The following is a 27,782-nucleotide window of genomic DNA, read 5'->3' on the forward strand; positions in this document are numbered from 1 at the left end:
TTGTTTTTTTCCATAGGGGAGGAGGGTTGTCATCGAAACCTCTGCTGGCCGGGATGGAATTTGCATGTCTACAGATAAGTGGTTTTATATCGCTATCAATTGCTTACAATTTACAGAGCTGAGAGTTCAAGGACAATGCTATGAATCAGATAACCCGGAAGGGCGTGTTGTATAGAGATGATGCACTGAATAATCAAAACTGATTCATTGAAATGCAAAATTTTCCTTGCAAAAAAGGGGAACAATTCATTACTTCCTTCATTCAATGAACACCTGTTCATTAAGCGCCTCCTGCACACTGTCCTAGGTGTTGGAGACACAGCAGTGAACAAAGATGCAAAGACCAGTCTAGAGCGAGTGCCGAGTGACCACTCCTGGGGCTGGAGGTTCGGGAGGGCAGAGGAGGGCTCTTGGAGGTGACATCCGGGAGGGGGAGGGAACCACAGCAGGAGGCAGGACAGAGAGGAGGTGGGGGTTTGGAGGGGGCAGCCTTGGCGGGTTTTCCTGGTTTTTCTGTTTTCCCCACTACAATGCCAGTTCTCAGCTCTCCCTAGCTGAGGTTGGCACGGGGCAGGCGTACAATAAATGCCCAGTGGGCAAAGGGGCTCCATCTCAAAAGGCAGAAGCCACTAGCTGCCTGCTTAGGGGAGACATTGCTATGCTGTGGGCAGATGGCACGGGTGTCGGGGCTGCCCGAGTGGGGCTCAAGGAAGCGCGCGTGCACGTCACACCCCTGAACACAGCCCTACCCTCCAGTCCTCCAGCCCCCCTTCCCCCACCCCTGCCCCTGCTGAAACCTGAGCATCGGGCCTGGGGAAACCCCAAGCCAGTCTTTCCATTGAATTTGGGCTCTGCTGCCACAAGTTCTGATTTTTCAAGATATAAATAGGATTTTTTTTGGTGTGAAATTGCTCACATATAAAACCCACCATTTAAAGACATACAGTTCAGGGGTGCCTGGGTGGCTCAGTCGGTTGAGCGTCTGACTTTTGATTTCAGCTCAGGTCATGATCTCAGGGTCATGGGCTCAAGCCCCAAGTGGGGCTCCAAGCTTGATGGGGGTCTGCTTGGGATTCTCTCTCCCCCTGCCCCACCCCCCTGTGCTAAAATTCATCTTAAAAAAAAAAGTGTACAGTTCAGTGGCATTTCACTGTTTTGCAACCACTACGTCTGTCTAGTTCCAAAACTCTTACTCCAGAAGATGACCCCAGCATCCATTAGCAACTCCCCCTCCCCCGGTCAACCATGGACCCCCATATCAAGGTCTGTTCTCTGTGGATTTGCGCTTTCTGGACATTTCACATCAATGGAATCCTACAGCACATGGCCTTTTGTGGCCGACTTCTTTCACTCAGCATGTTTTCGAGGTGCATCCATGTTGTACCATGTGGGCGCTTTGTACCTTTTTACGGTGGAAGCACACTCCTCGTACAGACACACATGCTCCCCACCGTCTGTTGGGGCCACCTGGGTTGCTGCTATCTTTAGGGGACCATAACTAGTGTGGCTGTGAACGTTCATGTACGAGCTGTTGGTCGAGTCCCTGTTTTCAGTCCTTTCGGGCATGTGCCTCGGAGTGGAATGGCTAGGTCAGGCGGTAATTCTAGGCTAAACTTACCTGAGGAGCCACTGAACTGTTTTCCACAGTGGTTGTCCCCTATCTTGTAGAAAAATTTTAGTAGTTCAGAAATTTTTTGACCACCACTGTGTGGGACCCAGAAAAGCCGACTGCGGGGGTTCGCTGGCTGGGGGCCAGTCACTCACAGGTGTGGCTGCCTGTACCCATGGGTGCTGCCACCTCCCCCCAGGCAGCAGCTCAGCGTCACCCCGACTACAGCCTTGTTCCTGAGCCGTGACCCGCTCCCCACACCCCAGCAGGGGGAGGGCAGGAAGGCTGTCAGATTCTTGGCTGATTCACGGGCACGACTGCCAACGGGGAATGACGGAGGGGCCCAGGAGGGAGCAGGAGAGGGTCTCGGTCTGGAGGAGACAGCGGCTGGTCAGCGGGGAGCGGGGACCCTGCTGGTGGCCGTGCAAATCCCTGCTCGGTAATGTTGGCGACGTGACCTAACCGGGCCATCACAAGGGAAGCGCTAGAACGGTGCCTGGACCACTGGCGGCGCTACATAAATACAAGCTGTTAGGGCTTTCACGATCAAGGTGGCCCCGAGCAGTTCCCAAGTGCATTCTGGTTGAACTAGCACTGAGACCCCACCGGGTGCTGTCAGCATCTGTCCTATGGATGGGAGAGTCACTCCCGAAGACGCCTGGCTTGTCTCCGGTAGAGGTGCTGACCTGGGCATGCAGGCAAGTGAGGGGGTTGGTGGGAGTCACCCAGGGCGGGAGGGGTGAAAAGACTCTCCTCCGGCTCCCGGGCTGAAGGTGCAGAAGCCCATTCGTCCCTCCGTGGGCACACGGCTGGTCTCTGGTGGGAAATGCTGGGACTAACCTAGTTGGGGCACCTGGTCCCCAGCCCCAGCACTGGCCCACTCACAGGAGCATGGGAACGCAGGAAGAATCACAGTCACGTTTATTGCTCTGGGTTAAACCAGGGGAGACAAGACCGGAGGAGGGGGACACAGGAAGCCGGTGAACATTCCTTCCCCTCTGGAGTCCTTGGCACCCTGGGAAGCTGACCAGTGCACTCCAGATCTGCTGATCACCTGCTCATGGGCTAGGCCCCCAGTGCAATTTGAGGGGCATGCCACCCGAGGCTGCGGGGAGCACGGCTCCTTCTCGCAGTGCCGCCTGTGGAGGCTGCGGCGATGGCCTCCAGTGGGCTGGTGTCCTTAGGAAGGTGTCTTGGCAGAGGAGGAAGAGGCTGCCTCCTTCTCGGCGGGAACCTTCACCAGCGCCAGCTTCTTGGGCAGGCTGCTGCTGGCTTTCATTACCACGTCGTGTTCGATCTTCTTCCGGATCCCGACCTCCAGGTCCTGAGCGGGGGCAACCACAGGGCAATGAGACTGGGACCTGAGGTGGAGGGAGGGGGGCGCCTGACCCGTTGCCCTCTCTCTGGCAAGAGCGCACAGAAGGCTGGATGAGCAACTCCCCCTGAAACAGCACCTGAGGGTCTGGAGTTTAAGTCTTGTCCTGCACTCTTTAAGGTGTTACACACAAAAAATCCCGTTCTCATCTCTGGACCTCAGCTTCTACACCTCTACTCATCTCCATTTTACAGATGAAGAAACAGGTTCCTGCAGTGAGGAGGCACTTGCCCAGGCTTCCCCAAACAGGTGAAGGATGGGAGACTGGAACCCTGCACGCCCAGAGCGTTTGGTCTCAGCTTCCAGGCAGCAGTCCCCTCCTGGCCCACGTCATTTCCGCCTGGCAGATGGTGGAACTGGAGCTCCGAGACATAGAGATGTGAGCAAGCAAAGGCACAGGGGTTTGGGTCCAAAACTGGTAGTTTAATCATATTTCCCAAACCGCCCTGTCCTGCCTGAGTTCCAAGGACCATGACCACCATGACTGTCACATACCTGGGTGCAGGGGACACAACAGCAAACAAGACACAGAAAAACCTATGCCCTCTGAGAGCTGGCACTCAGCCATACCCGTGTGTATGGAGACGACATACACGCCCATGACCCACGAGGTTAAAGTGAAGGTAAGTGCTGCTATCCAAGAAAGAACATGAGACGAGTGAGGGATGCGTGTTATCGGGGACAGCCGCTCAGGAGCACCACCTGCAGTCAGACTATGAGAAAGGGAGCCGTGTGGATTTCTGGGAGAAGAATCTGGGCAGAGGAAACAGCCAGTGAAGTGCTGAGGTGGGGTAAGAACAGTTAAGGGGCCAGTGAGCAAGGGGGAGAGTGGCAGGAGATCAGGAAGGATGTCCCTGCACTGGTCCAGGGGGTAGCTGATGGGATGGGACCAGGTAGGGGGGAAATGGGTGGATTCTAGATTAATACTAAAAGCAAAAAGGATGGGACTTGACCCAGATATGAGAGAAGGGGGGAATCAAAGATGATCCCAAGTATCTGGAAAGACAGAGTCTTCCTGAATCAAGACTGTGGCAGGGTCATGTCTGGGAGGCTGAGGGGAGGATCAGAAGCTTGGTTTTGGATATGCTGAGTTTGAGATGCCCATGAGACAGCCTGCCTCCCGCTGCCAGATGGAGGTAGGCAGATCACTGGGTACCCAGGTCTCAAAAACCGAGGCTCTGAGGAAACGAAACGATTTGCTCAAGATTACGCATTAGTTAGTGTGGAGTACAATTTGAACTCAAATCTGACTCCAGTAAAACCAGTTTCAAATCTCTTTAAACTTCTCTGTAAACTCAGCCCTACCCACCTATATAAAGAAGCTACATTTAAACACAACCACAAAAATGACAACCAACGCAGCTAACGTTCACTTGTGTCCTGTGCTGTTCTCGGCGCTTTACAAGTGCCCCATGGCATTAAATCCTTACAACCCTGGGAGAAAGGTGCTATTACTATGACCATTTTACAGGTTAAAAGACTCAGGCAGTTAAAAGACGCACGCAGCACTGCCCTTCTGCAAAGCTGGGGTTTCTACTTTGCCACGCCACCTCCCCTCCCCACTTCTATTAAAGAACGGTAACAGCGAGAGCAGCTAACGTGCGTTTAACACTTTCTGCGCGGCAGGCCTTGCTCCTTCGAGGCCCGCCGAGTGTGGTATGTGATGTTCCGCTACCCACGGCACAGGGGTCGAAACTGAGACTCAAGAGATCTGAGTTGTCCAGGCTCCCCCACCGGGTCCAGGCACCATCCTCCGCCCCCCACGGGCCTCCAGGCTCCTTCCCTCGCTGCTCGCACGCCCCCACTCACCTTCTTGAGCTTTCGCTGCTGCACGATGCGCGACTTCTTGGGGGCGATCACACGACCTGGGAAGAGACGCGCTAACATGAGGCCGGGGAGCTCCAGGCCCTCCTCGCCCCCCAGACCCCTGACAGCTCCTCACCACCCAGGCCCTCCTCGCCCCCCAGACCCCTGACAGCTCCTCACCACCCTTCCTCGGGCCCCGGTTCCGCTCTGAGGCCGCTGCCGCCGCTTTGCTCTTCCCCGGCTTCCGCGCCTGGAACTTGCGCTGCCCCTGCGCCATGATCTGGCATGCGCCGGAAAAGGCGGGGTTGTAAGCAATTGCAGCCGGAAGGCGCAAGGCGCGACGGGATACAGCGGGGGCCGCAGGGCGCAACGGCTCACGGGACACAACGTGGCAAAGCATTAAAGAGACAGGCGCCCATAAAAACAGATCTTACGCAAACCTTCGCAAAAACTTCCAAGTAAAGGTTATAATGATAAGATAACATTTACTGAGGGCTCATTTGTTTTGTAAAACTTAGTTTTATGCCCTTTGTACATAAAATTTACTCTAGGGTGAGGTGACTGAGGCACTCAGTGGTGCAAACTTTAAGGGTGCCCAAAATTCAGTATCAATATAAATAGTATTCTCAACATTTAAAAATAAAATTTTAGGGCGCCTGGATGCCTCAGTTGGTTAAGCAACTGACTTCGGCTCCGGTGGTGATCCCGGAGTCCTGGGATCGAGTCCCGCATTGGGCTCCCTGCTCGGCAGGGAGTCTGCTTCTCCCTCTGACCCTCTCCCCCTCATGTTCTCTCTCACTCTCTCAAATAAATAAAATCTTTAAAAAAAAAAAAAAAAAGAAGGGGGCGCCCGGGTGGCTCAGTTCGTTGGGCGGCCGCCTTCCGCTCGGGTCATGATACCGGAGTCCCGGGATCGAGTCCCGCATCAGGCTCCCTGCTCAGTGGGGAGTCTGCTTCTCCCTCTGACCCTACCCCCTCTTGTGCTCTCTCTTTCACTCTCTCTCTCTCTCAAATAAATAAAATAAAATCTTTAAAAAAAAAAAAAGAATTTTAGGGGTGCCTGCCTGCCTCAGTCAGTGGAGCATGTGACTCTTGATCTTGGGGTTGTGAGTTTGAGCCACATTTTTGGGTGTAGAGATTACTTAAAAAAATCGGAGGTGCCTGGGTGGCTCAGTTGGTTAAGTGTCCAACTCTTGATTTCAGCTCAGGTCATGATCTCAGGGTCATGGGACTGAGGCCCGTGTCGGGCTCCATGCTGAGCATGGATTCTGCTTGGGATTCTCTCTCTCTCTCTCTCTCTCTCTGCTCCGACCCCCAACTTGCGCTCTCATTTTCTTTCTCTAGAAAAAATAAAAAATAATTCATGAAGCTATTATTTATTTATCTTGATTACTGAGCCTTTTGGTGTCCCCTCTAAAATTCTGTACCCCAGGCACTGCCCTAGTTCTAGCCCTGAAGCAACCTAAGAGGGCAGTGCTAGTATCGTCCCCATTTTATAAATGAGAACACCAAAGCATGGAAAGGTGAAGTGACTTGGCCAAGACCATACTGTAGAGAAAGGGGCTGAGCTGGGTTTTGAACTTGGGCAGACTGGCTCCAGTTAAAGGGCTCTTAAGAGCCATGCAAAGGCCCTGTGTGCTCTCCCTACTCTAGGAAGAAGGGTGGTTGGGGGAAGAAGGTCAGTTTGGGGGCAAGCCATTCATTAAGTTTATTATAAAACCTAAGGGAATGGGGGCAGACTATGGAGAGTCAGGTTGGTTACTTCTGGGGTCCATCTAGGGTCCCTACCCTCAGGAGACGGTGGTGTTTAGGGCTGCCCGGAGCTCCTCAGGGGCAAAGACCCCCAGCTCTGTGATGATACCGCCAGTGATGAGCTCGTGGGGGGTGACATCAAAGGCAGGATTCCAAACCCCAATGCCTGCAGGAGAGAAAGGGGAGGCAAGAAGGCAGGTATTTGGCTCTGAAAGTTCTCAAGCCCTTGTCAACTGTCTCCTCCATGGTGGTTCATGAGTTGGGGAATCCTTGACAATCTGGGGATGCTCACTCTGTAAGTGCATGAAGGCATTACATGGGGCTTTAGCACCCAGTAACTAGTTTAGACCCCCACCCCCCATTCCTGGGCTGTCATTGTCCAAGAAAGCCACTTTTGCCGGCTCCAAGGGTCTCTGTAAGAAGCTCTAAGAACCCACCTCAGAGCCTTTGCACGGGCAGTCCCCTCTGCCTCCAGTAGTCACATGACTCACTGTTTCATTTCCTTCAGGTCTTTACTCAAATGTCACCTTCCCGGCGAGGATTTCTCCAATCACTGTGTCTAAATCTCCCCGCACCGACACTTCCCATGCCTGTCCTTGCCTTGTTTATTTCTCCTGCGCTCGCACCCGCTTCTAACATACACTGTGGTTTTGTTATTTATCTTGTTTGCTGTCTAGCTCTCCCACTGGATTGTCAGCTCTGCGAGTGCAGGGGCGTTTACATCTTTTTCACTCCTGTGTCCCCGGCACCCTAGCACAGCACCGAGAATCGGCCAGGTACTCAAAAATATTTGCTGAGAGTAACAACCTTTTACACGAGAGGCTGCAAACTGGTGGCCTCAGTTTTCTCTGCTCAGTGATTTTGGCCAGTGCTCATTATGCCTCCAGGAAAGTAGGGGCACCAAAAACAAAATGAAGGAAAAAACTTTATAGAATTAATGTATCTATTTTTAAAACGCTGTAAGGAATTGGAGCACAAAACAACAGAATGTTGGGACTTCCCTCTGCTTAGCTGTATAGTGTGATTTTTACCTCAGCTCCATACTTGGACTCTGGGGTAGCAGCCCCACAGTATTTTTGGCACTTAGGGTTCTTAACTGGTCCTCTTCAGAAAAGATTTCAACCATAATTGTTACCATCTAATGAGCGCTAAGCAAGGGTCAGGCACTGTCCTCCACGTCACGTGGGTGAATTCACTGACAACCCTGGGGTTTGTGAGCTGGGCCGTAGTAAGCGCTCATCTTACAGATGTGAACACTGGGGCCCTGGGGGATGAGAGAATGCAGACATCTTGCGCATGGCAGCCAGGCGGCGTGGGGAAGCCGAGAACATCAGTGTCTCTCCTAGGCACTAGGCAAGGCAGTATTCTCATTCTTCTTCAGGGAGGAAACCCAGATGGAGAATAGCAGGACAACTTGCCTTAAGTCTCCTAACTCATTAGTTGTACACTCTGACCTTGAATCTGACCTTCAAGGTGCTTCTGTTCCAAGAAATGGCTGGAAAGAACTGCTTATGCTCCAGAAGGCTGATTCTACCCGAAATCCACCGGCCCCCATGAAGGGGCCACGGTGCCTAAAGGGGGGTGCCCAGGCGCTGTGGTGATCCCTCTAAGGGGACAGCTTACCAGGGGCTGCAATCCTGATCCCCTTGACATCGGTCAGTTCCTGCCCTGGGCGCTCCTCGATGACGATCTCCCTGCCCGTCTCCAGACGGAGGTCACACGAGGAGCTGGGTGCAGCCACGTAGAAGGGGATGCCGTGGTGCTTGGCGGCGATGGCCAGCTGGTAGGTGCCCACCTTGTTGGCCGTGTCACCGTTGGCAACCACGCGGTCGGCTCCCACGACGACAGCTGGGGAGCAAGATGCTGGGGTCATAACCTGGTCCTGGATGCCCAGAGCCCCGGCCCCCGGCGCCGCGCCCGCGCACCTGACACGCCCCGGTGGGCCATGGCAGCTGCCGCCATGCTGTCCGCGATGAGGGTGGCGGGGATCTGCTCGTACACCAGCTCGAAGGCGGTCAGCCGGGCTCCCTGGTTGTAGGGTCGGGTCTCCGTGCAGAAGGCATGATCCAGACGGCCCAGGGTGTGCAGTGAGCGGATCACACCTGTGGGGCCCGGCCCACCAGGATGTCAGGATGAGACGGAAAGCGACACACAGGCAGGGTGGCTCGTTGTTGAGAAGCACAGCTCAGGGGCGCCTGGGCGGCTCAGTTGGTTGAGTGTCCGTCCCTTGATTTCGGCTCAGGTTGTGATCTCAGGGTTGTGGGATCGAGCCCTGTGTCGGGCTCTGTGCTGAGCGTGGAGCCTGCTTGGGATTCTCTCTCCCTCTCCCCCACTGCTCTCTCTCTCTCTCAAACAAATAAAATATTAAAGATTTTTATTTATTTATTTATTTGACAGAGAGAGAGGGAACACAAGCAGGGGGAGTGGGAGAGGGAGAAGCAGGCTTCCCGCTGAGCAGGGAGCCCAATTGGGGCTCGATCCCAGGACCCTGGGATCATGACCTGAGCTGAAGGCAGACGCTTAATGACTGAGCCACCCAGGAGCCCCCAAATAAATAAAATATTAAAAAAAAATAGAAGCACAGCTCACCAAAGCCTCACCAGGCACAGTCCCATCCCCAGGCCCTTGCAGTGGCCGTCCCCTCTGCCGGGTACATGGGTGCTCAGAGAACATCTTCTCGGTGAGGCCTTCCCTGATCCCTCGATCTCACCCACCAAACCCCACACCTCTGACTCCTTCCCGGCTTTCTCTTTAGTACTTACCACCTTTGAACACAGCACACATATTTATTGATTGGTTGTGTTTGTTTCTCCTACTTTCCTAATCCTTGGGGCAGAGATTTTGTCTACTGTGTTCACTGGTGGGTCCCCAGTGTCCAGAACTGTGCCTGGCACACAATAGGGGCTCAGTAAGTGCTGAGTGAATAAAGGAATGCGTGTATGCAGGAACGGTGGGGCACTCTGGTTCTTAATCGATGTTTGTTTAGTGAATAAATCGGTGTCTTGCCATCAAGGCCTCAGTCCCCAGGCACAAAGGCAGGGCCCAGGCAGGTAGTCAAATCTCTTGGTCAGAGCAAATCCCAATCTTTCTTTTGGGGAGCCCCCCCTTCTCAGTCCTCTTGGAGTTCGCATCCTGCGCATTCTCTAGGCATACGGCTTGCGCTGGACCCACTGATTGATCCTGGATAGGCCAGTGACCCCATCAAAGCCCCTGAGATACGAGGAGACTTTTCTGGCACTGTCAGCTTAGAGACTTTTGGCTCTTCATGATCTGAACCCTAGCAGCCTCCCTGCTGACCTATGGAGCAGAGAATGATGCCGCCATGGAGGGCAGAATTTAGGAACGGGGACAGATGGATCCTGATGCCACTATTTGACCCCCGGATCCAGCCATGCCTGAAGCTAACACCCTAAGCACTTGTGTACAAGAATAAATTCACATCTTTTTGGTGGGTAAAGTGGTTAGGGTTTCTTTCTCTAGCATCCAAAAAGGCCCCTTCCCCATTCCCATGGATGCCCACTCACCCAGAGCTGTCCCATAGCCAGCAGTGGCCAGCGCACCAGTGTTACAGTGGGTCAGCACGGTCACCTTGCCACCCCCAGGAGCTACCCGCTCCAGGAGGTGGTGGGCTCCTAGGTCCCCGATGCTCCGATTGTCCTTGAGGTCTTTCTCCAGCATGTCCTCAGCGCAGCGGATCACTCTGGGGCCGACAAGAGGCTCTCAGCACCAGCCACCAGGCCTTGGTGCCCAGGCTGGCCCCTCTTCCCTGGCCAACACTCCTGTGCAGGAGCCCTCTTACTCAAAGCCCCTCCAGGCTGTGGGGCCTACACCCTTCTGTTATTGTCTCCTGTCACACCACACGTGTGTGTTGCTCACACAACACGTTTACCTCATGTGTGTGGGAGAGCACAGCAATGAACAGGACAACAATCTCTGCCCCTGTGGAGCTCACAGTAGGGTGGGGAAAGCAGGTGGTGAGCAGTTAATGAAGTGAAGGAGAAGACAGCCGAATCAGGGGACAGAGCACAGGAGATGAACTGTGTTAAATGAGGCGGTGGGGAAGGCAGAAATCTGAAACCTGCTGGAGAGTTAGCTCTGTGGATAGCCGCCTGCAGAGATAGCATATGCAAAGGCCCTGAGACAGGAGTAAGCTTGGTGGGGTCAAGGAACACGGAAGGTAACCACATAGCTGCAGCAGAGGAGAGTGGAAAAACAAAAGGGCAGGGTGGGGATCAGGACAGGAAACAAAATTCCTCAAAAGCAAAAACCAGGAGAATGCAGTGGCTCGGAAAAGGACCTCTAAAGCAGATGGGGCTGGGTATGTTCTGGGGAGGCAGAGTGAAGGGGCTGAGTGCAAGAACCTTGGGACCCAGCTGCCCGGGGTGGACTCTTAGTCCTGCTCGTGTGGCCTTGGACTGATGTGCCGTGCCTGCCTCAGTTTCGCTATATGTAATACGGGTCGCTCTGCGAAAAAATGAGTTAATAGCTTCCACATACAGCAGTGCCTGGCACAAGGTCCCCCTACCTCTCCCGGACCGCCTCCTCCGTGGCGCCCTCGCGCTCAGCCTCCAGGGCTGCGGTCTCGGCCAGGTGGCGGGCAGCGCGGGCCATGTTGACGGCGGTGGGCCGGGCGGTGACCAGGAAGCTCAGCGCGTCGCGCACGAAGGCCACCAGCGCGGCGAGTCCCGGTCCCCCCGCGCCCGCCTGCAGCTCCACGGCGAGGCTGAGGCAACCCACGAGCGCGATGGCCGGGGCGCCGCGCACCTGACGGGGGGGATCCTGGGGTCAGGCGGGGGCGCCCCCACTCCCACCCCGGCCCCGCCGCTCCGCCGCGTGGCCCCACCTTCATGGCGCGGATAGCCTCCCAGGCCTGGCGCACCGAGCCCACTGCCTCGTAGCGACTGTGCTGGGGCAGGAGCAGCTGGTCGAGGATCTCTAGCGAGCCCCGAGAGTAGCGGATCGCCTCCAGGGACATGGTGTCACCGCCTCGCTCACGGCCACTCAGGAAGCAGTCGGGGCGACCCGAGCACGCGGGACGCGCCCGGAACGCGAGGAGGGGGCGGGACCGGCGCGCCCCTCCCCCAAGGAGGCGCATGCGCACAGCAAACACGCAGGACCCGCGACTAATCCCACCTTACTTTTCCCGGTTAAGTCTGGGCAGTTAGTCGCCTCCTGGAAACCACCGATGGCACCGTTTATGGGGCAACTACTGGATTCTAGGCCTTGTGTTTAGCCGGCGAGAATTAGGGCCTCATAGCGCGATTCCCCCAAGTCACCCTTAGGCGCCTTTGGCCAGAGCGAGTGCTGAAGGTGGTCTCAAGGAGAGAAAGGCCCGAATTGGGGGGATTCCAAGGACTAAGGGGTCTTACTGTTGCCCCGAAACCTTCCCATCCCAGCAGAGAGCAAAGGCTGGTGAGCTGGGGACAGCCATTGGGGCTACCATCTCCCCCCGAGGGACAGGCACAAATAAGAAGTTGGCCAGAACCTCAGGCCCAAGAGGGCCGTGTGTCTGGTTCACCACTGTATCCCCGGGACCTAGGTTAGTGCCTGGCACACCGCAAATACCCCATCAATACTTGTTAAATGATCTTCCTTTTCCACGGTTTCGGGGGAGGGGGCAGGCAGCATCTCTGGGTGGATGCCCTGCTGTTTCTGAGCCCTTTTCTGCTCAGTTTGCCAGTTCCCTTCAAAGGATGCATCATGGTAGGGAAGGGGAAGGGGAGCTCGTTCACGACCTTCCAAGGCATCCCCACAGGCTGGGGATAATGAAAACCCCACACTTGCATACTCCAGGCCCAGGTGCTTCAGGCACCACCTATGTTCCCAGCCCCCAGCCTTCTCTGTGGGGTTCCTGCGGTCTGGTTCCCTTCCCACCCTTCACCCTCAGCCTGTGCTGCCTCCTCTGGGAAGTCGGCTCGGATTGCAGACCAACCGGAGCCTCCACCTTGAAACCCTCATCAGGACGGGTGGGGATCATGGCTGGGGCCACAGCTGCGGCAGCAGCATCACACTGGCTGATGAGAGTCCCCGAAGCTCAGGTGGGTGGGGGTGGGGGAGACAGCCCCTGGGCTCATCTAGCAACCTGAGGCAGGGACAAAGAAGCAGCGCTTTAATGTTGGGATGTTGTCCCACAAGGCACAAACACCCTCTCCAGGACCAAATAAATATCTTCCCTGCTGCGGGAAGGCGAGGTCTGGGGAGGGGCAGCGTCTGAGCTCTCCAAGGGCTGGTGGGCAAGCAGGGCTGCAGTCTGAGGCGCCTCCTGGGCCCGTCGCAGCCTCTGGAGCAGGTGCGGTCCCCAGAACTGCTCACTCGCTCTCGGAGTCGGAGTAATCAGCCACAAGAGAGGAGCTGAGGGTGCACGGGTGTGGCGTGTCCTGGGGGGTGGCCACCTCCTGAGAGGAGCCTGGTGGGGACTGGGGCCTGTCCTGACACTTCCCTTCCTGCCCCCGAGGCCCCCTGCTCTTGGGGGTCTCAGCTGTCTCTGGAGAGCAGTCTCGGGGGCATGTGGGCCCGTCCTGGGTGTTCCCCTCTGGCACCCATGTTTCCCCAGGCTTGGGGGTCTCTGCTGCGTGCTGGGGGCTCTCTGAGACCTCCCGGGACCGCCGTCGCACGATGCCCAGGTCTCCTACAGTGATGGGAGAGCAGACGACTGCTGATCTGCGGTTCTGGGCCAGCTTCTTCAGGACGCTGCCGGCTTTGCTGCTGCTGGTGGCGGGTCCCGGGGTGGAGGGGAACCAGGAGCGGCTGATGATCTCTGTCCGCTTGAGTTTCTGCTTGTCCTCGTAGGCTGGGGGTTGGGAGGGAAGAGAGGGAAGGAGGTCCAAAGCTGCCCCCTGCCTTGGCCTGCCACGGCCCACTCGTGGCCGGGGACCCCCATCTCTGCCTGCCCAGTACCCACCCCCCGCCCCTGCCTGCTGGCTCCCCACGCACAGTCCAGGGTGTGGAACTTGAGCAGGGCGGCCAGCCTGCGGTCGTCCTCCGTCTCGGGCACCAGTGGGATGGCCAGGCTCGCCTTAGCCTGCAGCGCCTGGTCCCTCTCTTCTTCTTCCTGCATGGCTTTTTTCTTTTCCTGTGTGGCGGGGGACGGGGAGGGGGAAAGGTATGCTGGGTGTCAAAGACCTGCCTCTTCCTTGCCCGCTGACCTGGGCTGTGTCCCTCTGCTCGGCTTCCTCCTCTTCAAGCTCATTCGAGGAAAGGGCCTCCCACAGGGCCCAGGATGCAGAAGTCACTCGGCAAGTGCAAGATGCAGGCGTCATTAATACGCGCACTGTCCAGTCCTCTGCTCATCCATCCCATGAATATTCACAGAACGGCCAGCTTGTACCAGGCCTTGTTCTAGGCACCGGGGATAGAGCAGTGAGCAGACACAAACCCTTGGCCGCACGCGGCTGACATTCTAGTGGGTGAGAGAGACAAAGGGGCGAGGAGAAAAAGAATGCTGGGAAGGAGGTAGGGAGTGAGGGGTTCAACTGTAAATGTGGTGCAGGACGGAGGGAAGGGTCAGGCAAGGTCTCCCCGAGAAGGTCACGTTTGAGAAAAGATGTCTGAATGAAGGAGTTAAGTGCATATCTGGTGGAAAAGTGTTCCAAGGTAGAAGGAACAGCCTGTGCAAACGCCCAGAAGCAGAGGTGTGCTTGGAGTGGTTGAGGAACAGTGAGGAGGCCAGCGTGGCTGGAATAAAGTGATTGAAAAGGTGGAGACAGTAGGGAGGGGGGAGGTGAGATCATTCGGGCTGTGGGCCATGGGGAGGACTTTGGCTTCTATTTTAAGTGGGAGCCATGGAGGATTCTAAGCAGAGAGATGTGAAATGACTCAGGTATTCACAGATGCCTCCTAGTGGCCATGTGGGGAACAGATTGTGTGTGGGGGTGGGATGTGGGGGCGAGCGCCTGGAGACCAGGGCTGAGAGACTGTGCTGGTCCAGGCAGGAGATGATGGGGGCTGTGGGAGTGGTCAGACCCTGAAAAATTTGCCAACAGGAAACAGGGGTGAGGGGGAGTCAAGGTCAACTCCAGGTTTTGGGGCCTGAGCCCCTGGAAGGACAGAGATGCCTCCATTGCCGAGAAGGGGAAGATGCGGGTGGGTGGCTTAGGGCCAGATGGGGGCTTGTATGTTTGAGGGTCCTTATACACCTCATGGGGAGACGCCCAGAAGGCAGGGGACACATAGCTCAGGGCACAGGCTCGGCTGGAAGCATATGTTCTTGATAACAAATAATTAGTAAGAAAACTAGCAGTTTTACTCTTAATAATGACCACAGAACAATCAGCAAAGGAAGCAGGAAGGGACAGGAGCTGTAGGATGGTGACAGTCTGCGCTCTATGGGGGTTGCTGGGGAAGCTCCTGCCTGCCTGGGGGGGGCACAAGGCGCCTCACAGAGTGAGGGAAGAGGGAAGGTTCTCACGTCCTGCAGGATTTTCTGGTGCCCCGCCAGATGCCCGAGAGGGTGAAAAATCCATTCATGGTACACCCATCTGACCCTGGGCCCTGACTCCCTGTGACGTGGCACCACCCAGTCTCTTTGGTACAACTTCAGAAGCCATTGTGGTCACTGACAGCAGGGCCCCCGGGGTGTCCTCGAGCCAGGACTGTGTCCCTGGGGACAGGAGTCAGCGTTTGCCCCTGTACCCTCAGCGACTCTCCACGCCAGGGCAGGGGTCTTGGCCAAACATTCGTATACTGAAATATGCACGATTACATTTCATTGTAGGTGACTTTCCCTTAAAAAAAAAATTTTTTTTTTTTTAACCACAGGGCACTGCAGAGTTGATTCTGGCAATTACGTAGGGGTGGGCTGATGATCTATGGACTTCGTTTTGGGATAGATGAGTGGATCCATGAAATATGTGTTACGAGCTGAGCAGTAGGTAAGTGCGTGGCAAGCTGGGGCTCCCCATGGGTGCCCTGAGGTAGGGACGCGGTGAGATGGGGAAACTGAGGCTCAGAGCTAGGATGTGGTGTGGCGAGGGCTGCCCCTGCATTCTCCCCCTTCCAAAGTCGGCAACCCCCGCTCCCTTGTGGTCCCGCCCCCACTCACCCGGAACCTCTTCCGCAGCATGCTGTTGAGCGCGAAGTCATCCTTCCAGGCGCTCTGGGCCTCCTGGATGTGGCTCAGGGTGGGGAGGGCCTTCTTGAGTGTGCTCCGGTCAGCCTCGCCGTGCTCCAGGCGGAACATGGCATCCGTCTCCAGTTTCTGCTTCTTCTCGTGCTCTGTAATAGCCAGAAGGCGGCAGGGCCTTCAGGCTCCCGCTCGGCCTCACGGCTGGCCTTGGGGCCCACGCCCTGTGCTCACCTGTCGTCAGCACCTGCTCATTGTCCACCATGTCCCAGCGCTCCTCCTTGCGCTGGGCGCCGCTCACAATCACGTAGTCACAGTTGGCGGGGTCCGTCTGCATCTCGATGTAGTTGACACAGAGGTGACATTTCATCCGGAACCTGGGTGGGCAGAAGGCGGAAGTCAGGCCACCCGTCACCCCTGCCTGCTTCCTTCTGTTTGTGCGCGTCACGCGACAAGTGTTCACTGAGCACCTACTACACACCAAGCTCTGCATCTGGGGTTAGGGCCGTGGGTGAGACACACTGTCCTATCAGCCCAGAACTGACTTGCTGTCTGGTGTTTGTTCATTTTTCACTCACGTATTCAACAAACCCTGCCGAGGCAGGCTGGGGGGCAGCTGCTGGGGACACAGCAGTGAAGGATGCCAGCCTGCTCTTGGAGGGACTGACATTCCAGCAGGGGCCACACTGGCAGCAAATGCACGAGCAACCAGTGTCAGGTGGTGAGCGCTGCTTTGGAAAAGGCCTCTCTCAGAGGCGGTGTTGGAGCAGAAACCCAAGGAGGGGGTCTTTCTGGGGTGTGTGAGGGACCTCGAGGGGGAGAGTGGGGGGAGGTGAGGATAGGGAGGGGACCAGGCCGAGCGTGCAAGGCCTTGTGGGCCATGGGGAGGGCTCAGGCTTTTACTCTGAGAAAGGTGGGAGCCATGGAGGGTTCTAGGCAGAGGGGATGTGCCCTGATTGACAGACCGGGACAGTTTCCAGGAAAGGACCGCAGGAAATGGCCATCACGGAATGGCTGACCTTCTACTCGGACTCCTCTGGAGCCCCCCTCGCCCTGCAGCTATCTGATGCATCCCTCTGAGACACCAACCAGGCCCCCTGTACCTGTAAATTGGGGTTGTGTAGTAATTGCCAACCTTCTTCTTTTCTGCATTGTAGCGAACACCTGGGAGGAGAGGGAGAGAATGGAGGCTCAGCATCTTTTCCCTGGGTGGGGGGCAGAAAGGGGTGGTATTCCTCCAGAGACACCCGTGGAGGGCCCTAAAATTCAAGGTGGGAAAGAGCCACGTCCAGGCTCCATGACAGGTGCTCAAGCCGCAGAGGAGGGTGGGTGGCCAGCAGGAGGGTCCAGGTTCAAATCCAGACTCTTACCACATTCCAGCTAGGCGACCCTAGGCCGGCTACTTTGGCCCTCTGGGCCTCAGTTTCCCCATCTGTTCAATAGGGAAGACTATAACGCCTACCACGCAGCGCTGTTGTGAGAATCACAGAACTAATAGTACTCACAGATCACTTAGCATAAAGCCTGGGACGTGGCAGGTGCTCAAGAAGGGTTGGCTTTTATTATTAACGTCTTGTGTTTTTTGTTTTTTCACTAATTAGATGATATATACTCTTGATCTGCTTAATATTGCTCACTGGGTGAAAACAGCTTAAACTACAAAAATAGAGCTTGGGCTGGTGGGTGGTGTGGCCTGAGTTTTCCTTTCCTGGTGGCTGCTTCGGTTCATGGCCCTGAGGGTGGCCTGCCTCTGGTGTCAGGCTGCACCCTGTTTCTGTCCCCTGAGCACCTGGTGGACTTCGCTGCAGATGCCCCTGGCTGGGTCTGATCAGGGGGACCTACTGGCGAGGAGAGAGTGTCACTCATCCTCCTCAGCAGTGGGGTGGCCCAGCCCCTCCTTCTGCTCTTCCGTGGTCCCTGTGAGAGGGCTGGACCCTCGTGCCAAGAGCCACCACTCCTATTTACAGAGCGACCTGCTGTCCTGGGCCAGGCGCTGCACGAAGAGCTGAGGGTCCCTGTATCACAGAGTTGGAAACGGAAGCCAGGTGGGTCAAGTCACTGGCCTGCGGTCTCAGAGCTGACCACGGGACCACGGGCCCATGTCTGTCTGTCCGTCCGTCCATCTGTGGCATGGACAGGGGTCCAGACGCTAAAGGTAACAGCAAGGGCAGTGGCAGTTTGAGTTTATGAGCCTTCATGTGTGCTGTGTGCTACGTACTTCGTATGCCACACAGGTGGGGCGCTCATACCATCTGAATTTATGGCTGAGTAAACTGAGGCACACAGAGACCAAGTCACCCACTGAGGGTCCCCGAGCTAGGAAGTGGCAAAGCCGGGCCTCCTCACTGCTCTCCACAACCCACCGGTCACTGGGATGCCTATCTCCTCTCCAATTCCTGATCAGGGGCCCCTGGTGGAGACGGTCTCTCACGGGCCCGGCAGGGAAGGGGCTCGCCGTCTGCAGGGCTGAACGATCGGAGGTGGGGTGAGGAGCGGAAGGGCAGGCGAAGCTCACCCATGCCGATGTGGTTCTTGCAGCCATCACACCAGATGTTATAGGGCATCTCAAACCTACGCAAACAGAAAATGGCTGATCGGCACCTGTCTGCTTGGGGCCTGCCTGGGTCTGCGCGCCCGTGCCTCCTGCCACAGCCCGCGGCGTGGGGAGGACAGACAGCAGTGGGCGTTCCTACAGCCAGGCCGGTCCTGTCATCCTGCTCTCCCGCGGGCTCACCTCCGCCGGTGTGGCCCTGTCTTCACGCCTCACCCTGTCAGCTAAACCAACTGGAGCAGAGGGGGAAGCGAGCTGAGCGGAGCAGTGGCCCGACCAGAGCTTAGCTGGGTTGCTGTACGGTCCCTGGATTTCTTTCCACGGTTCTATTTGCGACACTGATCTGGCCGTCCGTGTGCAGGAGTGACAGAGCTTCCATTTTAAAATACCACGAAGTGATGAATAATGAGGTGAAGTAAAGACCCTGTGGTACGAGCGGAGGGCCCCACAGACAAGAGTGGGAGCAGGTGGCGTGCACAGGCCCGTGGCGGCTGAGTGTGGCGGGCTCTGGGGCTGGAGGTGCGGGGGCTGTTCCGGGGCGCCCTTCAGCTCCGTGCCTCCCGAGGTCACTGCTGGCGCTCGGATCTTGATTCTTCTTCCATCGACATTCCCGCCTCCCATGATTGTCGTTGGATCCTCCGCTCAGGCCCAGGCTGCACCGCAGAGACGGAGGTCAGAGTCCACGAAGCAGACAAGGGCTCGTCCTTCAAGGCACCACAGGCTGGCTTCTGCTTCCTGTCGTGGCTGGGCCACTGGGGAGTGGGCCACACACCAAAGGAGAGCCCTGCGGGAAGGGCCACTCTCCTGGCTCGATGGCGGTCACGGCTGGGATTCTTTATCCTCCCCATATCTGTGCCCTTTGCAGTGTGACTCTGCAATGCTTCCTGTCAAGAGGTGGATGAATTACCATGCCCCCACCCCCTGCAACACGACTGGCTTTGGGCAATCACTGAGCCGGAAGGGACGGCGTGCCTGCTCCGGGGCTTGGCCTCAAGAGTCATTGCATGCCTGTGCTCGCTCCCTTCTGGAACCTGGGCGCTGCCGTGTGAACCAGCCCAGGCTAGCCAACCGGAGGATGAGACACACGTGGAGCAGAGCCTAGTCGTGCCGGCCCAGCCAGTCGCCAGGCAGGCGACCCCTGAACAGGTGAGAGAGCCCAGCCCGAGTCAGCCAAGTCCAGGCAAGGCCAACAGAGGCGTCCAGCTGAGCTGCACAATTGTGAGCAACACACACTACGTGTTTATCATTTGGTTACACGGCAATAGCTGATGGATAGAGCGACTTCCCGCTTTCTGGAATTAAGACCCTGCCACACTGGACAAAATCAGGGGCGCTGAATTCCCCCAGAGCCCGATGCCAGGTGGTGCAAAGCGCAGGGGTCCCCAGGTGGTGCTGGGGCCTTACCTGATGATGAGGATGCCCTGTGACAGCTTCCGAGCCCGCTCCCGCAGCGGGTGGCTGCTGTGGTACTGGTTCAGGGAGCCATGCTGTGGGGGGGACAAGGGAGCAGATCAGCACAGCCACGCCGGCTCTCCCCGGCCGAGAGGCCGCCTGCTCGCGTCCTGCGCCAAGTGCCAAGAGCAAAGCGTGAGGCACTGAGGCCTTGGGGAAGCAAGTGGGGTTGGAAGCAGGAATACATGAGTTTGAATCTTTGCTCTTCCATTTAGGAGTTGAAAGAGCTACGTGACCCGGGGGAGTGATGTTGCCTTTTGCCTGCCGAGCCTCGGTTTCCCCCATCTGTCGACTGGGGACGGTGACTGTAATCGCCTCTGGTGTTGTGGGGACGCTGAGGTGAGGGGACAGCACTGGTCAGCGCTTACTGGGCACTTCACGGGCCTCATTTTGTTTTTTTCCTTTGTTTTTTTTTTTTTTAAAGGTTACTTTAAGATTTTATTTTTAAGTCATCTCTCTGCCCAATAGGGGGCTCGAACTCACGACCCTGAGATCAGAGTCACAGCTCTATGGACTGAGCCAGCCAGGCGCCCTGCGTCATCTCGTTTTAACCCCTTAAGGATCCTGTGACGTTGGGCTGATTTTTAGTTCCCCCTTTTGACATATGGGGAAACTGGCACAGCGAGCCCAGTCACGTGCCCGGGATCACATAGCCGGGACAATCTGTCCCCAGGCCCTTACACAGTGCCTACAGTGTGGGACCACAGCTGTGAACGAGATGGATGGACATCTCTGCCCTTAGGCAGACATTCTAGAGGGGGAGAGGGACGATATCCAAATGAAATGACAGTGCATCAGGGAGTTATAAGGGCTACAAAGAGAAATTAGGCACTAGGTGATGCGATAGAGGACGAGATGGTGGTCAGGCAGGCCCTCTGTGGGGAGAGACCTGAAGGGAGGGAAGGAACCTGTGGTCAGAAGGGATTTCAGGCAGAGGGAACAGCCGAGGGAACAAAGAGGAAGCCAGAGGAGGTGGACCTGGGAGAGCGAGGGGGTCTGACACAGAGCACGTGTGCTGGACCTCCTCCTGACCTTCGCTGCAAACACACCAAGCTGGGCCCGGAGTAAAAGGTCAATGATGACACAGCCACATTTACCACTGGGAACAAAGACTGTCCTGAGCCCCATGTGACAAGTGCACGGCAGCGAGCCCTCAGAGGCCACCCATGCTCTGCAGCCACGGCTCTGACCCCAGGGGCGATGATGTGCTCTGCGGCCCCTGCTATGGAGTCTCTTTGCTAGTGTGGACACGGGGAAGGGAACCTGCCCTTACCTTTTCAGGATTGAAATCTGGAGGGTAGTACTTGTTTACACCTTTCCTTTCACCCTGGGAAGCAGAAGAGAGACGTGACTCAGAGAGGGTGTCCTGGAGGAGACCTCGTTGTGCAGCCTCGAGGGGCAGGACCCAGACGAGGAAGCCTGAGGGACATCCTAGAGAAGCCCTGGGCTCTGAGGGTCTGAATGGAGACTGTGACTTGGGAACTGGCGAACCACCATCATCACTGCGGAAAACTCCACGAGAACCAGACTCTCCTAAGGCAAGGGCGTTCAGTGTTTTGGGGACCATGACCGACAGCAAAGCCACATTTAACACTACCACCGAGCACACGCACATGTAATAGAGCGAAGCCCGGTGTGGGTTTTGTGAAAGAACACTTACCCCGGCTGGGAGGGTCTTGCTTTTCAATGCTGGCAGCCCCCCAATAAACTGACCTCATCACCCACCAAAGCAGTGGGTCTCAAACCTGGCTGAACATTACATCCCGCTGAGGAGTTTCTAAAATACTGATGCCTGGCCCCCACCCCTAGAAGTTCTCCTGACAGGGTCTGCTCTGGGGTGTGGTGCCGGGACACGGGGCTTTTAAAAGGCATCTTGCAAAACAGGTGTTTGAACAAATCCTTGTGCACGCATGCCCACAGCAGCACTAGTTACAACAGCCAAACGGTGGAAACAACTCAAATGTTCATCAGTGGATGAACGGATACAAAGAATGTGGCCGATCCAGACGGGGGAATATTACTCAGCCATAACATGGAATGAAGTTCTGATTCCTGCTGCAATATGGATGAACCTCAAAAACATTAGGTTCGGTGAAAGAAGCCACACACGAAAGGCCACATATTGTATGATTCCACTTACAGGGAATGTCCCAAATGGACGAGTCCATGTAGACAGGAAGCAGGCTGGTGGCTGCCGGGGGCTGGGGGAGGGGGGCTGGGGAGTGACTGCTCATGGGGACAGGATTTCCTTTTTGGGGAGAGGGAAACGCTTTGGAACTAGATAAAGGTGGTGGCTGTGCCACACTATGAAAATACTAAATACCACTAAGTCACACACTCTACAACAGTTAATGAATTTCACCTCTTTAAAAAACAAAATCAAAAGAAAAAAGAAAAGAAAAAAGCTGCCTGGACGATTTTAGTGCATGGCAAAGTTTGAGAACCACTGCACCAAAAAGATCATGATCCAGAGTTTGGAAATACCACCTTACAGCTTGGGGACAGGGAGGGAAAGAGCTACTTTGGGGGCCTGACGAAGACCAGAAGAGAAACCCAATGAGCACAAGGCTGTCCACTCACCATCTTGGCAGCTGCCTACTGGTCCTCGCCCTCAACACGGCTGATCTGAAAAGATGAGACACGGATTGTGCAGTGTCAACCCCTGCCCAGTCCTGCCCTCCCGGGGAGCCTGGTGGAGGGGCCACGGCTTCCTGGAGAAGATGCTGTGGGCTGTGTGTGATGTCGGCAGCTTAGACGATCCTCCAAAGAGCGGTGTTTGTCTGTTTAGAAAGATAGTGTCCTGTTCACTCTCCATCCAACATATATTTCACACCTGACACTTCTCATCCTTCTGTGGCCTCCATCATCGCTTACCTGGACCAGCGCAGCTGCCTCCTCCCTGGTCTTCTGGCTCTGCTCTTGACTGCCCCAGTCTGTTTTCCCCACAGGGACCAGAAAGAGATCTTAAAATATAAATTCTCCTGCTTAAACCCCTCCAGTGATTGCCATCGGTTGGAGAATCAAGTCCGACCCCTCCCCATAGCCTGTGGGGCCCCTGCCTGCCTCTCCAAGCGTGCCTCTTACCCCTCTCCCTCTCCCTCACTCTGTTCCCGTCGTGCTGGCTCCCTGGCTGCCTTCAAAGCCTCAGCAGGTGCAGGCCAACTGCCTTGAACGCTCTTCCACCAGCTGTCTGTTCTCTGTCACAGGCCTCAGCTCAAACATCATCTCTGTCAGAGGCCTCATCTGACTACCTGATCTAAAGTCGCTTCTTCCCTGGGGTTCCTATCACATGGCCCTGTGGCGGTTTACTCGTCTACCGTCTGTCTTCTCCGCCAGGTCACACTGTGCTGTAACTCCAGCACCTGGGACAGTGCCTAGCCCCTGATAAATGCTGACTGTGTGAACCACTCCCCTAAGACAGCGCAGGTGACACGGGTATCAGACACACGGCTCCTTAAGCTGGGGGTGGGCGACCTCCCTCCTCCTGTATGTTTGCAGGAGAGACTTTTAGGTCAAATAAAAGGAAGTTCTACTTGACACCAAAGAGAGACGCTACGAGGGACTGAAGCGTATTCTAGAACGGAGACTGGCGAATTTTCTCTATCAAGGACCAGAGAGTAAGTATCTCTGACTATGCGGACCCAACTGCCTCTGTCCCAATGACTCAACTCTGCCGTCATACCTAGAAAGAGGCTGCCGACAATATGTAAATGGGTGTCAGCTGCATTTCATCAAAACTTTATTTATGGACACTGAATTTTGAATTTCACGTGGTTGTTACCTGTCACAAAATATACTTCCTTTTGCTTTTTCCCAACTACTTATGAAGTCAAAACCATTCTTAGCTGTCAGCCCGTACAGAACCAGGCAGTGGCCTGGTTTTGGCCTGTGGGTGTAGTCTGTTGGCTCCCTGTGCTAGAGTCAGGAAGTATCTAATTGTTTCTGCCAACTAGCTGTGTACTGTCTACCAGTTACTGCATGCCAGGCGCTGTACCGACTCCGACATCACTGCCTCGTTTCGTCTGTTTTATGTCACTATTATCCCTAGTTGATGAATGAGGACATGGGGGCTTAAGAAACTTCCCAGGATCAGAGGCAAAGCTGGGGTGCAAAGTTCCAGATGTACACTGTTCTGCCATGACCCTGAACATCCATTCACCTCAGATCCTCCAGCTGTAAAGTGTGTCCCTGGACCCGATTTTCCCAAGGTCACTTCCAACCTAAAAATGCTTTTGCCAACAAAACAGCGAAGCGCCCACTCAGGCTTTGGGGCACAGTTCCCTGCGCCTGCATCCCAGCTCCACTCCTTCCTAACTGGGTGACTTCAGCCAGTGTCTGAGCATCTCTGAACTTATATTTCCTCACCTGTAAAGAGTCTGTGATGGTGACAGGACTTTCTGGGGTTGCTGTGAATACAATAAGACACTGGGAAATGTTTGCAGGGTACCCCATTTTCAGGAGCTGGGGCTCTTACAGGGGTTTTACCACCGCAGTGACTGGCACAGGTGGGGCTACAGGATGAATGTATAGAAATCTCTAGTTCTTGGTGTCAGGAGTAATTATAAACCCCACTGGCTTAGGGCACAGTGCTTGGATCCCGACTCTGCTTGCTAGCGTTTCGACTTTTGGCAAAGCATCTCTCTCTGAGCTTCAGTTCTCTCATCTATAAAGAGGGTTTATAAAAGTATCAACCTGATAGGGTCGCTGTCAAAACTCAGTGAGTTGAAGTACTTAGTCCAGCGCCTGATGCAGAGTTGTATGTTGGTACCTTCGATTATTTCTCATGCCAAACCGTTTTACAAGCATCAAAATCTTCACCATAACCCAGTGAGGTAGGGGCTCACTGGTCCCATTTTTCAGAGAAGAAAACCTAAGGGCCCTTCAGGCATAGTATGGCCCGGGGCTGGGACTGTAGTCGCGGCCGGGGCCCGGGGATTTCAGTCGGGGGTCGCGGCTGGGACCGTAGCCGGCTCCGGACATGGGCCCACAACCGCAGAGCCCCGCGGCCCCCAGTGCGCTCGTCCCCCACCGGGCGGCTCCGAGATCGGGTGAAGCAACGACCAGACCCCGGGCCCTCACCGGGCCTGACCGCCCCTCCGCCCGCGCGTACTTACCTGCCCTCCTCCTGACGTCACGCCGTGCCAGTGCCCGGAAGTGAGTGCTGGGCGCGCAAGGGGGCGTGGCACACTCTCCGCGTAACGCGGACGCTGGCGCGAGGCGGGGCTAAGAGGCAGCGCCGCGCTGATTTGATTGGCTAAATGCCAAAAGGAGTGGACCAATCCGAGCTTTCCCTTCCCAACTGTGGGGCATCACGCCGCTTCCCAGGCCCCGCCCGCCCTGCCTGGCCCAGTGCGAGGCCAGGTTTCCGGGGAGCACTCTCAGCCTGGGCGAAGCGGGAGATCGAACCTGCTCGTTACTTTTGAACGGCTAGCGATCTAAGAATTATTTTTCCATTTTTATTTTTATTTATTTATTTGAGAGAGAGAGAGAGTGAGTGCACAAGTCGGGGGGGGGGGGATGTGGAGGGACAAGCAGACTCGGTGTTGAGCACAGAGCCCCAAGCGGTGCTTGATCTCAGGACCCTGAGATCAGGACCTGAGCTGAAATCAAGAATCCCCCACCTTTAACTGACTAAGCCACCGAGGCTTAGTCCATTTTTTTTCTTTCTTTTTTTTTTTTCATTTTTAAACGGTTGTGGGGAAAAAAAATCAAAAGAATTACCTTTTGTGACTTGTGAAAATACTATGAAGTTCAAATTTTAGTGCCCATAAATAAAATAGTATTGGAAGACAGCCATGCCCATTCATTTACCCAATTGTCCATGGCTGCTTTCCCACTACAAGAGCAGAGTTCAATGGTTGCAATAGACAGCGTGTGACCCACGCAGCCTCAAAAATTTACTATCTGGCCCTTTGCAGAGGAAGTGGGCGGGCCCTTGCCTTGGAGTCTTCAGACCAGCCTGGATGTGCCTTCTGCACAGGGGAGTGGCTTTTGAGTTTACTTTCATGCCCTGTAGGGCCCAACAGAGTCTGTTTCTTCATTTGGTCATTCAACAGCCGTTTATTAGGTGCCTGTTGTATGAGATTCAGAGAGCAAATGATACACCCTTTCCTCTGTTGACGCAGACACTTCAACTGGCAATTTATCAAGGGCAGTGCGAGAAATGCTGACAATACTACTACTACTACTACATTATTTGCTGCCAGGCCCTGTTCTAAAGCCCACACAAGTTGGCTCTCATGTGATCATGGTGCTGCATATTGAGTGCTCATAATTCTCCAGGCATCGTTCATCATTGCTCACCACTCACTTACATGTATCATCTCGGGGAATGCTGCTCCTAGGAAATGGATTCTCTAGTTTTCCCATTTTGCAGATGAGGGGACAGGCCCAGAGGGGTTAAGTAACTGGCCCAAAGTCACACAGCTAGTGAGGGGTGGAGGATTTGACTTCCATCTGCTGATGGTACCCCTTGTTTCTTTGACCTCTGAGCTGTGCTGCTTTGGGTTGTCTGCCTTAAATCTGAGGGCCATGGGAACTCAGAAGAATCTTTAACAAGAGTGGAGTGTTTGGGGGTGAGAGGAGTGAGACGGGACCCCTGGGAAGGGTGACTCCTGAGCTGGATGAAAAGGAACGAAGCAGAGAAGCGGGGGCGGGGCAGAATAATGCTCACAGATCCTGATGGACAAGATGGAGCTGCAGAGCTGCAGAAGCAGGCTCCCCACTGAGCAAGGAGCCCAATGTGGGGCTCCATCCCAGGACCCTGGGATCATGACCTGAGCCGAAGGCAGATGCTTAACCGACTGAGCCACCCAGGCATCCCCCACATCTGGATTTTGCTCGAATCCTTGTCCTGCACTTGAATGAAGAAATAGTGTTGGAAAAGCCATAAAATGCCACCTTGTAATATTTAGAGGAGGGGATATGAGAATCTTTGGTTGTCAAAGGACATGGGGAGCCTCTCTTATCACTCACATACAAAGCAGGTGATGGAACCCAAACGTCAGCCTGACGTATGAAGAGACTGTTCTATAAAGATGTCAAACGCAGGCCAGTTCCTGTGGGGCCAAGGGAACCGACTTAGGGAGAGGGGTAATTAGCTAGTCTGGGCAGAGTGGCAGGAAAGGATCTGAATTCTAGCTCAGGGGACCTCATCTCTGTTTGCTTAAACATAAAGTGGAATATCTTGGCTCTGCCCATAGAAATGAATGTAATGAGGACCTGCGAATGTATTTGTAAAACATTTTGAGTAAGAAAAGAGAATGCTGTGGGCTGGGAAGGGCATTCCAGAATCATGGTGCAGCTTTTGGGGACAACAGCAGAAGGACAGAAGAGGAGGAAGGCGCTAAGCATCAGGAAGTTCTTGACATAAAGCTGAAGCCCATTTCCCTGCTTTTGGCACCCACTGGCCCTATTTCTAAGGTCAAGGGGCACAGAGGACTTCTTAGTTTGGGGACCTGGGGCAAGTTGTTAACTACTGTATGGCTCAATTTCATTACCCAAAGATGGAACTAATGACCCTTAATTGGTTGGAGAGGTTTCATAGGATAACGTTGGGAAGGCATTTAGCATGATGCCTGGTTCTTCATCTAGATTCCATGGATGCTGAACTGGAAGTCTTTGGCTTAGCAAATAGGTTCCCTCCTGACTTTCGCATTGTGTAAATTTTTTTAAATTTCTTTTTTTTTAATATTTTTATTTATTTATTTATTTGAGAAAGAGAAAGAGAGAGCACAAGCAGGGGGAGGGGGCAGAGGAAGAAGCAGACTCCCCACTGAGCAGGGAGCCTGATGTGGGGCTCGATCCCAGGACCCCAGGATCATGACCTGAGCCGAAGGCAGATGCTTAACCCACTGAGCCACCCAGGCGCCCCTCGCATTGTATAAATTAACTGACGTTTATCGAAATTTAAATGAGACCAGTACTTCTAACTTTTGGTCTTCTGCACCGAGGACACCTTGAGGTTGAGTCACTGCTTCAATTCATGATAGTAAACATTGGTCTGTAGGAGAAATGGCCCCAAAGAAAAGAATTGTATCCAGGATATCACCTTTAAGACTACGATTAGGACAAACTAAAATTTTTTGAAAATGTGTGGGAGTTAGGCTTGATATAACCGTTATGTTCAGATAATTGAAATATGAAAAGGTTGGAGTCCCCCTCCCTGTATCACCCC

At 54.9% G+C, this 27,782-nt stretch overlaps 3 protein-coding genes across 8 annotated transcripts; all 3 read right to left on the minus strand.

The window, feature by feature from the left end:
• Positions 1-2,513: 2,513 nt before the first annotated feature.
• Positions 2,514-5,279, minus strand: C1H19orf53 (chromosome 1 C19orf53 homolog). Its single transcript, XM_036066495.2, has 3 exons — positions 4,971-5,279; positions 4,794-4,849; positions 2,514-2,933 (listed from the first exon to the last, which is right to left on the minus strand). The coding sequence occupies exons 1-3, from the start codon at positions 5,188-5,190 to the stop codon at positions 2,790-2,792; spliced, it is 420 nt and encodes a 139-aa protein (XP_035922388.1). The 5' UTR covers positions 5,191-5,279; the 3' UTR covers positions 2,514-2,789.
• MRI1 (methylthioribose-1-phosphate isomerase 1) lies at positions 2,852-11,686 on the minus strand. The gene is made up of 8 exons (XM_078054687.1): positions 11,386-11,686; positions 11,068-11,306; positions 10,067-10,242; positions 8,468-8,644; positions 8,166-8,390; positions 6,579-6,708; positions 4,794-4,849; positions 2,852-2,933 (listed from the first exon to the last, which is right to left on the minus strand). The coding sequence occupies exons 1-6, from the start codon at positions 11,635-11,637 to the stop codon at positions 6,581-6,583; spliced, it is 1,197 nt and encodes a 398-aa protein (XP_077910813.1). The 5' UTR covers positions 11,638-11,686; the 3' UTR covers positions 2,852-2,933; positions 4,794-4,849; positions 6,579-6,580.
• Positions 11,687-12,636: 950 nt separating this feature from the next.
• YJU2B (YJU2 splicing factor homolog B) lies at positions 12,637-24,801 on the minus strand. Of its 6 annotated transcripts, XM_036066484.2 has the most exons (12): positions 24,299-24,707; positions 23,972-24,012; positions 22,481-22,539; positions 22,187-22,386; positions 20,880-20,933; positions 19,559-19,641; positions 18,119-18,174; positions 16,707-16,767; positions 15,838-15,980; positions 15,583-15,755; positions 13,476-13,614; positions 12,637-13,332 (listed from the first exon to the last, which is right to left on the minus strand). In XM_036066484.2, the coding sequence occupies exons 4-12, from the start codon at positions 22,187-22,189 to the stop codon at positions 12,851-12,853; spliced, it is 1,194 nt and encodes a 397-aa protein (XP_035922377.1). In that variant the 5' UTR covers positions 22,190-22,386; positions 22,481-22,539; positions 23,972-24,012; positions 24,299-24,707; the 3' UTR covers positions 12,637-12,850. The 6 variants fall into 6 exon arrangements, with proteins under 6 accessions (XP_035922377.1, XP_035922379.1, XP_035922378.1 ...); XM_036066486.2 differs by lacking the exons at positions 23,972-24,012; positions 24,299-24,707 and adding an exon at positions 24,721-24,753; XM_036066485.2 differs by lacking the exon at positions 23,972-24,012.
• Between the last annotated feature and the right edge of the window lie 2,981 nt (positions 24,802-27,782).

The sequence above is a fragment of the Halichoerus grypus genome, chromosome 1 (genome assembly GCF_964656455.1).
Source record: "Halichoerus grypus chromosome 1, mHalGry1.hap1.1, whole genome shotgun sequence".
NCBI classification, from domain to species: domain Eukaryota; kingdom Metazoa; phylum Chordata; class Mammalia; order Carnivora; family Phocidae; genus Halichoerus; species Halichoerus grypus.